The sequence below is a fragment of the Eschrichtius robustus genome, chromosome 16, assembly GCF_028021215.1.
Source record: "Eschrichtius robustus isolate mEscRob2 chromosome 16, mEscRob2.pri, whole genome shotgun sequence".
Taxonomy (NCBI): Eukaryota; Metazoa; Chordata; class Mammalia; order Artiodactyla; family Eschrichtiidae; genus Eschrichtius; species Eschrichtius robustus.
In genome coordinates this window covers 71,841,151-71,853,553 of record NC_090839.1, presented here as the reverse complement: position 1 = coordinate 71,853,553, position 12,403 = coordinate 71,841,151, and the positions used below count along the sequence as shown (strand labels likewise).

The 12,403-nt window shown below is 49.3% G+C and overlaps 1 protein-coding gene across 1 annotated transcript in view; it reads right to left on the bottom strand.

The window, feature by feature from the left end:
• HS3ST2 (heparan sulfate-glucosamine 3-sulfotransferase 2) overlaps positions 1 to 12,174 on the bottom strand; it is a 90,260-nt gene extending 78,086 nt beyond the window's left edge. The window contains exon 1 of the mRNA XM_068524307.1: positions 11,690 to 12,174. Within this exon, the coding sequence (XP_068380408.1) occupies positions 11,690 to 12,174 (485 nt within the window). The remainder of the gene's footprint in view (positions 1 to 11,689) is intronic.
• Positions 12,175 to 12,403: the final 229 nt, after the last annotated feature.

Sequence of the window (12,403 nt, the reverse complement as noted above, 5' to 3'; positions counted from 1 at the left end):
CTCCAGGTTGGACTTCTATCTGCACCAAACCACCTAATCAGAGAGGCTCTCACCTCCTGTGCAAGCTAGGTCATCTCTAAAACATGAATCTCTGAGCCATCACTGCTCCAAACTGCTTCTCCAGGGGATAGGAGCTCTCTGCAGCTGGGTCACCACCCCCAGCTCCCGGTGCCATAATCAGAGCAGCTCAGAGCTCTCCATCCTTCTACACACTTCCCTGGGCACCAGCCACCTGGACAGGGTAGAAGTGCTCAGAGGTTCGTGTTTTAGAGATGACCTTGCTTGCACAGTTGACATTTGAATCATGTCCAAGTTTGAGTACCTATAAAAAAATAGCTTTGAAATAAGTACCTCTCAGAGTCTTTGTGCCTATTTCCTCCTTGTCATCCTTGGTAGGAGAGAACAATCGAATTAAGTCAAATTCTTTCCCTCCTGACAAAATGACGGTCAGACAGAGATTTGGCCAAGTTGCCCAAGAATTTCTGGTTAACGGAGATGTTCGTGCTAGAGAAAATATGAGAAAGAGGCCTTAAAGTAGTAGGGATTTTGCCACCACAGAGCTTTGCAGTGACTTAACTCATTTCTCACAGAATTAATAATTCAGATCCCACACTGTTTCAGCCAGAAGTGGCCATAAACTGCAGAGAGTTTAACCAGCCACTTCTAAAAATGGGGATTGATCCTGGGAAATGCTACCTCCACTTTAAGCCATCTCACTTGAGCAAAATGAAAGCTGTTGGATGATTTCATACCTTCATTAAAACCATCAAAGCAGAAATGCACTGCAAAGAGGCTGCCAAGGCAGAGAATATTTCCCCATGCTCCAGCAGCTTTGGAGAAGGTGGGGAGATTCAGATCCTGATTATCTTGCGGGAAGGCATTATGGTGTTCAACGTAAGCCCCCTAAATCTAGCAATGCCATCAAGGCAGCTCCCTTGCCAGGCATGTTTATGAGGCTGGAACAAGAATGAGAAGCTGGGTGATACACTGAGTGACACGTGCCTTTTCTGGGTTGGAGCAAAGCTAATTCAATCTTCAAAAATCTCAAGAGGTTACCTAAGAACACTGCATTTATAAAAAGGGCCTCAAACACTTCCAGAAAGAGGGACTCTGCCATCTCTCACCAATCTGGGGGGGGACCCTGCAGCCTCCAAGCTACAGTAGAACGTGACGGTCCTTTCTTTGGTTAGTTCAAGGATACCTACAGGTAGATGCTTGGCCCGTCAAACCAGGGGCTGTCTTGGGAAGTATGTTAGGTTCAGACCCCAGCCTGCTGTCACTTGGAAGGGACTGAAAGACAGTAAGCCCTTAAGAGGTGTCATCATCACACCAGCATCTTCCCTGACTCCCCTCTCCTACCTAGTCCCTATGAATCCATCAGCAAAACCTGCAACTGTACCTTCAGAAGGTACCCAGCACCTGCCCACCTCTCACACCTCCACCGTTACCACTGCAAAAGCCTCCTAATCAGTTTCCCTGCTTCTGTCAAGCAGTCCAAGAGATCCTTTTAAAATATAAGTCAGATCATATGACTCCTTAGCTCCAAACCATCCAATATATCTCCCCACTAGCTCAGAGTAGAAGCCAAAATTCTTGCAATGTTTTGGAGACCATTTTGGCAGTATGTATCTCGAGCCTTTAAAAAAGTTCTTCACTGTGACATAGTAATTTCACTTCTAGGACTCTATGCTAAAGAAAGAATTAGAGATCTAGGCAATGGAGAGTTACTTAAATAGAAAAAAAAAAATTGGGGGTCAGCAACTAAATGTCCAAGAAGAGGGGAATGGGTAAGCCCTCCATGGGACCACGGGATAGAATGAGACCCAGACACTGAAATCAAGGTTTGGAAATATTTAATGGTGTGGGAACATCTTAATGATGGAATATCGGGCAGAGAATGCAGGACTGAAAATTGTGCTTTATGTGTCTACACTACGGTCTTAATTTTGTTTGAAACAAACAAAAGCCCCAATTCTGCCGCTCCCCAGCCAGGTGGCTTTGGTCAAATCTTTGAGTCTCTGAGAAGACCAGTTTCTCCAACTCTAAAAGTGAGAGGGGAACATTTTGGCTCTCTCAGTTTTCACTGGTGCATGACACAGCATATACTTTTTAAAAAAGTAATAAACAAATCATACAAAAATATTCTTGCAATGCCCTGCATGGATCTGAATGGGGGCCTGGCCACCTCTCTGAATTTACTTCCCCTTGCTGGGTGCCATAATCAGAGCAGCCTTGCTGTGGCCACTCCAGCCGTTTTGCCCCTAGAGTTCCCTCAGTCACACCGGAGACCCTGCTGTCCTCAGAGCCTCTGCATTTCTTTTCCCTCTGCCTAGAGTGCTCTTCGCTCAGATCACACATGCTTTGCTCCTTCACCTCCTTCAGGTCTTTACTCCAACGTCACCTTCTCTGTAAGGCCTTCCGGAAAACACCCCGTCTAGAATCGCAGTGCCCCCCGCCCTGCCCACCGAGCTCTCTCCACCCTCCTTCCCTACACTTTCCCACAGCACTTGTCACCATCGGACATAGATATAATGTACTTACTTCTTTATTGACCATCTCCTTCCCACCCCATAGAAAGTAAGCACCACAGGGGCAGGGAATTTTGTCTGCTTATTTTTTCAACCGCTCTCTCCCCGGGGACTATAGCAGTACCTGGCATGGAGCAGATGCTCACTAAATATCTGTTGAAGGGGAGGCTGAGTCACCGGCACCGCACCCTGCGCTCTCTCACCCAGCCTCCCGAGACCCACGTGTGAAAAGCCTAACGAAAGGCTGGGGCCAGTCTGTAGCCTTGGAGCAGACTTACCAATTCCTAGTCGTCCTGTACACCTAAGCGTAGTCACTCAACAACTATTTATTGAGCACCTACTGTGTGCCAGGCACCACTCTGAGCTCAGGGGACACGACCATGCACAAGACAGACAAGATCCCTGATGTCCCGGAGTTTTCTGTCTGGTGGGGGAGACGGTGAGTAAAAAGAAAAATGAACAAGATCATTTCAAATTGCAATAAGAAGTAAAAAGTAAATAAACCAAGGAGGAGACAAGAGATAGAGGGCAATGAGGAAGGTGAGTCAGCTTAGACTGGGTAGCTAAGGAAGGCGTCTTCGAGGTGACATTTGAGCTGGAACCTGCACGATGAGAAGCAGCCAGATCTAGGGACGCTCTGGGGGAAGAGTGATTCAGGCGGAGGAAACAGACACTGCAAATGTCGTAAAGCTTAGGCATCAGCTCCCCGGAAATTCTCTCTGACCCACCCTGAGTGGGGGCCCCTCCTGTGACCCCATATGCCAGGAGCATTTTCTCTCTCAGCATATCTTGCTATTGGATTTGTCTGCTCCTTCAGTTCTTTAAAGGAGAGTTCTTTTGTATCTTAATTTTTCTAGGACTTAACACAGTGCCTGGCATACAGTAGGTAGTCAATAAATGCATGCAGAACTAAAGTGATTTGAAAAAACTTTTTTTTGATTTGACTGTAATCAGAAGTGAAATTGTGCAATGAATGTATTTAGAAACAGCATCCCTATAGGGCCACCCCTTTCACCCGCCTCCTGCAAAAATCCCATCTGCCCATTGAGACCCAAATAACACACTATCTCCTCCAGAAAGCCTTCCAAAATTCCCCCAATTGGATTTTGTCTCCCCCAACGCTACGATAGCTCTGCTTGCATCTCTGTTATGGTTTCTATCATCAGCTCTGACTTGCGTAAAAACTTCCCATGAACATTTCATAACCCATCAAACTGGGAGGAACCCAGGAGCAGGACCTGTGTCTTATTCACCTTCAGGTTCTTAGCACTTAGCTCAATAAAGGAATGACGAGAAAATCAACGACCGATAATGACAGCCAACACTTGTTGGACACCTTCCACATGCTAGAAATTTTCTGAGCACTTTTACATGATATCACTCGTTCAGTCCTACATGTAGGCAAGAGGGTTGGTCCCCATGTGCAGATAGAACTGGGGCACTTGTTGGTGGACCGACACTCTGTGGTAAAACCAAGATTCCAACTCGTTCATTCTGATTCAAGAGCCCGAGCTTTTAATCACTGTGCTGAAACGGTCTTCTGATCTCCATTTTGAATTCATCTCATCCATGAACTCAGGGCTGCCCTCCTTCCCTCTTTCAGGTGCTCCCTGAGGCACTGCTTCAATGCCAGCTCTTTTTTCCACCAGGCCTAGGGTGGATCTGGGATTCCATTACCCGCAGTGAGCACCAAAGACCCGGGGGCCCTGAGTGAGCAGGAAGCCTCCGCCTCATCAGGGTCGATGACTATTTACCCACCTGAAGGCAAGCTTGGGGAGCCCTGCTATCACAGACACGCTCTAAATGGGTTCTGTTGACAACATATGGTAAGTCCCAAGGACAATTTTCCCCATCGGAGCTCCTTTTATGCAGCTAAAAAGTATTTACAAAGACATAACATTGTTTTCCCCTCTTTATACAGTGAGATCAAACTCTCTGAGAAAGCAAGAGTGACACCCTGCCCTGCTGTTATGTTTAAGCCTCACATCAGGCATCGCAGAGGGGGAAAAAAAAGGACTCTGCATCCTGAGATTTCAAAAAGACATCCTCTCTCACATGAGCCTCAAAATTTAAAAAACAAAAAACAGAATAAAGCTTTGAGCCCCTTTCACGTAAGTTGCCAAGTCCCTAGTGGAAACAACTTTACTTTTGACTTTTGTAACACTGATGCCTGCAGGTATGTAACGACCTATGGAGATACGATATTCATGGGGGGGACCGCTGATTCTCCACCAGCAAAAGCAGTGATGAAACCAACAGTAAACTTGTGGGTTGTTTTTTTTTTCTTTTAAATACCTGCTATACCCTTTATTCAGGGAATCCTGTTCTTCTGAAGGCTAGACTACTTTGTAAATATTGTAAGCAGCAATACTTTTCTGAATGCTCATATTTGTTCTGAGTTTTCCTTTGGCTTGTCTCTTCCAATCATTAACACATCAAAGGAATCTGAACGCTAGACACATCACTGTATTTACTTACACTGGATTTTCTGCAGACTAGTAGTGTTTCCAATGATGTTGGCGCATAGCTCATCTCAGTGATTTTAGATACTACATTAGACCTACTGGTGAGGAAATTTATTATCTTTTCCACTTCACTTTCATTCCTTCTGATTACATTAAGGAGAAATGTTTCACATTGATATTAGTATTTCTTTAACTGCTCTTCTTAGTATCCCCTAACGTCCTCTTTTAAACAAACATAGAGCAGGCTACAGGCTTGGAACATTCTAGCCACTTTCAGTAGCAAAAACTCAATAGCACTGTTTGTTTTCAATCTACTTATTTTTACAATTACTTTCTAATTATGGCAAGTGATGCTGGTTTTCCATTTAAGGTGGTTTTCAAATAAAGTTTTTTTTTTTTTAAATATGTATTTTGACTACATCTGCATAATGGGTGTTAGCTTTACAAATGCACAGCACATCTCTAGAAGGATACACAAAAACGGATCCCGTGACTGCTTCTGGGAAGAGGAACTGCGTGGTGGAGAGACAGAGTGGGAAGGAGCAGAATGGTTTTCATTGAATATCCTTTGTCACTCTTGAAGTCTGCACTATGGGAACATATTATCTATTCTAAAATGTACACACTGAAGAAAAATCAACCCAGTTCTTTATAAAAATTATAATTTTTAAATGTTAACGTAAACATACAAATTATTAAGAAAATAATAGTAGAGGTCATGCCAGGTTTTGGCGACTATGAGGCGGTACAAAAATGACTGAAGCCTGGAAAATGCTACCCTCCGAAGACGTGGGCGTGACGCTGCCTCTCAGAGAACAGCAGTGAGAGGTCCTTGGGCCTCCACCCAGAGCAGACACCCTGGTTTTCTTACTCGTGGGAGCCGGTGGCCACGAGCACTGAGATGGAACCACGATTAACGCCGCTGATTTCAAAGCTTGGGAAGCCACTCCCAGTGGACTTGTGTCCGGGAAATCATGTGATGCTCAAGCCCCAGGTAACCCAACAAGTCCATCTGGCCCAAGTTCCTTGGAAGCACACGCTCAGTAGTAACCCCTTGCCCCTCTCCCTCTAGGCCGTTATCCTCTGAGGAAGCCCCGTGAGTGCAGCATCGGACCAACAGCCCAGCTGTGGAGCTTGACAGGCAGCAATTACCTCTGAAACGCTAAGTTATTTCCATCACTGTGGCTTTCACCCACCTCATCCAGCTGCCCATGGACTACAAAACCCTCCAGCCCATCCGTGCAGCCCACTAGGAGAGCAAAGTGGCAGCACAGCCGGTCTACAGCAGCTTGGCACTGATTCCAGCAAATGGTAGGCGTTTGACAAATAAATGGATTAACCCACCCTGGGGTTAGCTCTGGAGGGGAGACACGGTCCCACAGGTTTAGGTAGACTGCGTGACCTTGCAGACGCCCTCCAGCCTGACTCACAGCCAGCGAGCTTACCTACCCGCCCCACACCCACGGCTGAGCCCTCGCTCACAGAGAGGGCGTGCCCTCCAAGGGCACTCATTTCGGGGCACTGCCATCAATCCGGCGCTGTGTGCTTCCGCCCCCACCCCGCCCACTTGCTCACTCAATCATTCAGGAATGATGCGTGGAGGTCTAACCAACGAGAAGAAAACCATTCTACAGTCCTGCACGCCAGATGCATGGAACAGAAGCCAGCACTGCAGGTAACAGCACCTGTTGGGCATCAAGCATGCCCTGAACCTGTTAGGGACTCTTGGGATATGACTCCAAATATCTGGGCAGAACAGCAGCCCGTGAAGAACATGACCACCAGAGCATCTTGTTGTCTCCTGGTGGTTGTCAACCCACACTTCCCCTCATTTCAGGATAGAAAATGGCATGGGTAACAATCAAAAATCTAAAATGGGTACAGCTCCTTCACCAATCAGAAGAGACCCCTGCTGGCTGCAGAGACAAGCAGGGTCTTAGGGGCTCCCTGCTGGGCCGGGCATTTGCCACCTAGTTGCTGGCCCTTTGTAAGGTCCCATGAGTTTCCAGAGCAGAGGGCATCTCTGGGGGAGAGAGTTTCCATCCAATATGGAAGCATCATATCTCAAGGACTTAAGACCCCATCAATCATTGGACACATCCTAATTTCAGAGATGTTAAAAGGTGAAAAAGAAAATGTGCTTCTTAGAATCTATGTAATATTTTAACATCCAAAACAGCTGTAACAATGTGTGCCGGTTGAATAGCACAGGGGCTGGTCCAGGTCTTTCCCCCCTAAATAGCCACATACCAAAGGCCATGGGGAAAGCCCAGTCTTCATTCCAAGCTCTTCCACTGTCCCACCCAGCTCTAGGGGGAAGCAAAGCCAGTTCTTCAAAAAGCCTCCTTGAGCGATGACAGTCCTTCTTGCCCATCCTGAATGTTCCTCGGTGCCTGACAAGAACTGTACACGTGCTGGAACTAACTACTATATCTCCAGCTGCTGCGAGGCTGACAGAGACCTACAAGGTAGACAGAGGATTTATGGACTCAGCGGATCCATTTAATCAGCGTGTGTGACATCCTCCTGGACAGAAGCAGGAAAACTCCTTATGATGACGTGTCTGCACAGACACTGGAATTGTGTGTGCGGGTGCCCACGTGTGAGCTGTGCGTGCACACACATCTGTGCACACGGCAAGCACGGGTCCATCTGTGCCATGTGTCCATCAGTTTGTTAAAGGTGGTAAAGCCTTCCACGTTCATTACTTACCCTGCCTTCTGCCTTTGGTTTTATTTCTTCTTAAAGTTTGCCTTTCTAGAGTTTGGCTTCGCTCTTGAAATTTGATTTCTTGATTGAAATGAGCTGGATCGGGTGATAGACCTTATTCTGTGCTTTTAATTCTCTTTCTCACTTAGACTATTGCCTCTCGGGCAAATGCTGTGTCTTCTTTGCCTTACGCCACCCGCAGAACACCACTGCCACTGAACAAATAAATAACCAGACTTGTGGAGCCTAAAATTTACAGGACAGGCTCAACTATCACAATTTTGACATCAGAGCACAGAGTCAATTATCACATATTAACTTGCTCTTGTTGGCATTTCAATGCATTTAGAGAAGATTCACTTCCTCTTCACACTGCCACCCCCACCCCCAGTCACTGAAAACTAGCAAAATGGAGAACACTTTACACAAAATTCAGCTTCCCTAAGACTTTAAAAACTACTGGACAATGCACAACTTACGTCTCTTTACGAAAGATGAAGGCCCTGAATATTCTGTCTCATAATCAACCTTTGATGCATCCCGAATATAATCTTAGATTGGGAGAAGCATTTTCACATACAGTGTCAGATATCATTCTCATTTTAAAGGTGAGCACACCGACACCCAGAAAAGAGAAGTGACTTTTTACCAATGCAGGAGGAAGGAGAGAAGGAAGGGAGGGAGGGGAAAAAAGGACAATTAAAGCAGAGCTGAAAGTAGAACTTAAGGCCAGGACCCTTCTGTATGTGGAGCAAATTGGGAGAGGGGAAGCTAGCCAGGTGCAGAGGTGGGGTAAGCTTCAGTGATGGGTTCTCCTAGGGTGGCCTGAACTGGGCTAGTTCCAAGAGAGGTTTCAGGCTGGGGGTAAGGAAGGTGCAGATTCTGTCTCCTGGTCTCTGGCCAATGGTGCCTCTCTGGCTGTTTCATTCTGCCTTCAGGCACCGTTTGTCACCTCCTGGTTTATCTCCACTTACTCACAGAAAGAAGTCTCTCCTTTTGATTTGTCCATTGTCTACCTTATTGGGGCCTCCAGACCTGGGAGGTTATCCCCAGGGGCTTCAAGGTGGGCAGATCATAATGAGATCCACTGCCTGCAACTCTACAACTCTACCTTTGGAAAACACAGTCCCCTACAATAGGTGCAAGGGCTCTTTGGTCATCTCTACCCAGTGGACACTGGCTTTATGGTGGCAAGCTGTGTAGAACACTGGTTAGAGTACTTGGCTGGAAATGCACACACGCACGAGCTCACACACACACACACACACACACACACAGCGTGTATGTGTAAATCTTGGTGGGACAGTGCATGCCAATGACTTTTGGGCCTAAATTTCACCAGCTTGCTTTGGGTCCCATTCCAGATGCTCTCTTTTTGGGTTGCAGTTTTCACATCTGTGAAATGATAAGGGCAACAGGCAGAGAGAGAAGCATCTTACCACCTGCCGCCCTAAGTCATGGAATTCAGGAATAAAGTGAGAGCATGGGTTTTAAAGAAAACCATCTATCCCCATCACTTCTGCAACTAATGCATATTACTTGAGTGATAATAAAGAGTAAAACACATACAGAGAAATGTTCTGGAAATTATGGACACAGCATCCAAATGGGGCAGTATTACCTTATGCAGAAATGACCATCCACACACGAAACCCTGGGCTCTGGGGGTGTGGATTTGCAACCCAAATAAGCACAAATCACAGCCCCTCCTGATGCTAGAGGCTCCTAGCCTTCCTGGGGAAGTGATGGGGATGGGGCTGTTAGTACCAGACCTGCAGGCTAAATGTTCTTTCAGAAATATAAGGGGGGAAAGGGACGGTAAGACAGACCCTGGGAAGTGGGGGGTAGTAGAGAGAGAAGTGGAGCTGTCAGCATGCTTGCTGTTAAATAAAACCTACCAAGACTCAGCTGAGAATTTTAGCAGAATCCAAATGTGCTATAAAAAAAAAAAAAAAAAAGGCACGGCTCCCATCTCTAAGGTTCACAGCTAAGCTGGCTTAGAATCACACATGCCAAGGTTAAAAATAAAAAGCAGCCATCCCTGAATGACACAGGCTCCGAGAAGGAAGCCTGAGGTATGGTGTTCGGTGGCAGAGCACAGAAGAGCGAGTGCAGGGGCTGGGTGCAGGGAATAGGCGTTTAGTGGAGGGCTCAATAAAAGCCAATGCTCAGAATTTTGCTGTTTTGCACTTAAAAGGCACTTCACTTTGGCAAAGGGTTTCATAATGATCTTTAGATTTTCCATCGAGGAAACCCTGCCGTGCATTAGAGTATGGCCATGGCTGACCCACATCGCGCTCTGCTGTTAGATGTGTTTGCCTCTCCCACCCCACAGTCTGGCTCAGACGCTGTCCTCGAATACTTCGTACACCCAGATGGGATGCCTGGGGATCACAGCTTGGAAAGCACCAGACCTGCCATTCTGTGCCACCCTCCCTATTCCATAGAACCAACATAACGGTGCCGGGGCCACCCATAGACCAGCTGTGCCCTGCGGCACTCCACTGGAGAGGGACTGCGTGTCTGCTTCCTGAGGAAGGGGCATGTCCCACCCCTGGTCCCATAAGCCATGACCACTGCAGGCCAGGGCTCCCTGGCAAAGGGGACAAGATGGTCCTCTTGCCCCAATTCTTACAAATCCAGGGTCCTTATTATGAGCCCAGTGGGGTCCTCCTTCTAATGAAGTTGTCCTTTATCCAATATGCTTATGACTTTCTACTCCCTAGAGGGTTTACTTTAATTAAAATTTTAAAGAATAGCCTCAGCTACTGTGTCAGCTACCATGTTACCCCTCGCCAGTTCCATTACTAGGCAGACATTTCTAGCAAGTCTTCAAGGGGTCAGGCAAATGGTGAGAAATTTGTGACCCAGGTTTTATGGGGACCACATACATGACACCACCCCCAGGGATGCCCTGCTCAGCCCACACATGGGCCAGTCCTACACTTCAGCACCATACAGGGCTTGGGAGGGAAATGGGCATTGAACAGTGGAGGCTACTACCTTCCAGAAGCTTCAGGCTATTCCCAGACACCACCAGCTTGGGTGACTGTCATCCCTGGCCGTGCAGTGGGGGAGTGGACAGTCTGCCTATGACTGGTTGCCCCTATGACCCTAGCCAGCCTTCATCTGAGGTGCCTACAAGTATTCCAAACTCCACACCCTGGCTGCTGGTTTAGAAGCATCGCCCAGTGCAAAGTGTCTCTTTGACACTTTTAGAGCGGTTAGAAAGGCCTTGAGAGGCACACAGGGCAGGGACTTTTCCTGCTCCCTGTGATGGACCAGAAAATCAAGGCTCAATGAATTTTAGGAATTTGCTCAAGCTAAGTGACGGAGCCAAGACTCACATCCAGGGTCCTTTCCGCTATTCAGAAACACTAAATAATTCAGGGTCACAGTGACCGGGAATCTCAGGCCAGATACAGCAGCAAATACCTGGAGCTCAGAATGAGACTCCAGAAGGGACCTTTGTCATGCCGACACCTCAGGGGATGCCCTCTCATTCGGCCTGAACTCCGGGGACCTCGCCCAAGCGCAGAGCCCTGCCGCGAGGGGGCCCTCTTCGGACTTTCCCTTCTCTGGGTCCGTCAAATGCCAGGAAAGATCTGGCGAGACTCAGGAGGGGGCTGTGTTCAGGCAGCACCTGTCCTGGCTGCCCCTTCCCTGGGCACTCGGCTTTACCCCAGACGCTGGACACGGAGCCAGCCCTCCAGCTCGCCCCGAGGTCAGGCCAGAGATCTCCCTTTCCAGCGCCAGCGCCAACAGTCCAGCGCCAACTGTCCTTCGCCGTTCAACAAACCGGGGCCCGACTGCACAATCACTGGGAAGTTCTGGATAAATCCTTCTGCTAGAGTTCCCCCACCCCCTCACGTGTCAACCGGAACCCACTCAGCGAGCCGGGTTAAGGGGAAGCGAAAGCGCAGGAGATGGCTCAGAGGACGGAGCCGATTGGAGCCGGGGCGCGCTGAGTGGGGCTCCCCTCCTTACCTGTACCAGTCCAGCCCGCGGCCGTAGTTCCTGTCGAAGAAGTGGGGCTCGGTGCCCAAGGCCCGCACATCCGGGTGCACGCGGATAAACTCCAGCACGGCGCGGGTGCCCCCTTTCTTCACGCCCACAATGAGGGCTTGGGGCAGCCGCTTGGTACCCAGCTTTGGCGAGCCGGAGTGGTTGGAACCGGAGAGGCGAGGGGCGGGCGCGGCAGCGGCGGGCGCGCTGGGAGCGCTGGGCTCGCTGGGCGTCGGGCCCGGGAGATCGCAGGGCCGGGACTTCTGGAGAAGTTTCTGGCCGCCCGCGCTGGGGCCGCGGAGGCAGCGAGGCGCGCCGAGGAGGCGGCTCTGGCCGAGGTCGTCGCAGCAGCACAGGAGGCTGTAACACAGGTAAGTGCAGGAGAGCGAGAGCGTGAAGGCGAAGAGCAGCCTGCGCGCCCTCCGCGGCTGAGGTGGCCCCGCACGGCCCAGGACCCTATAGGCCATGGCTCCATGGGCCCGCGCCGGGGGTCATGGTTTCCGAGGGGGCGCCGGCGGCGGAGCGGCTGGGGCCCTGCGGCCGCCTAGAGGGCTCGAGCGGCGCGGCCCGGGCCACGGGGGTCGGGCATAGGGGGCGCCGTCTTCTCCGGGCGCTGCCGGCCCGGGCGCGCACCATGCCCGGGGATCCCGGAGGCGGCGTCTCCTCGGGGAACGGGCGGCGGCGCCTCCGACATCC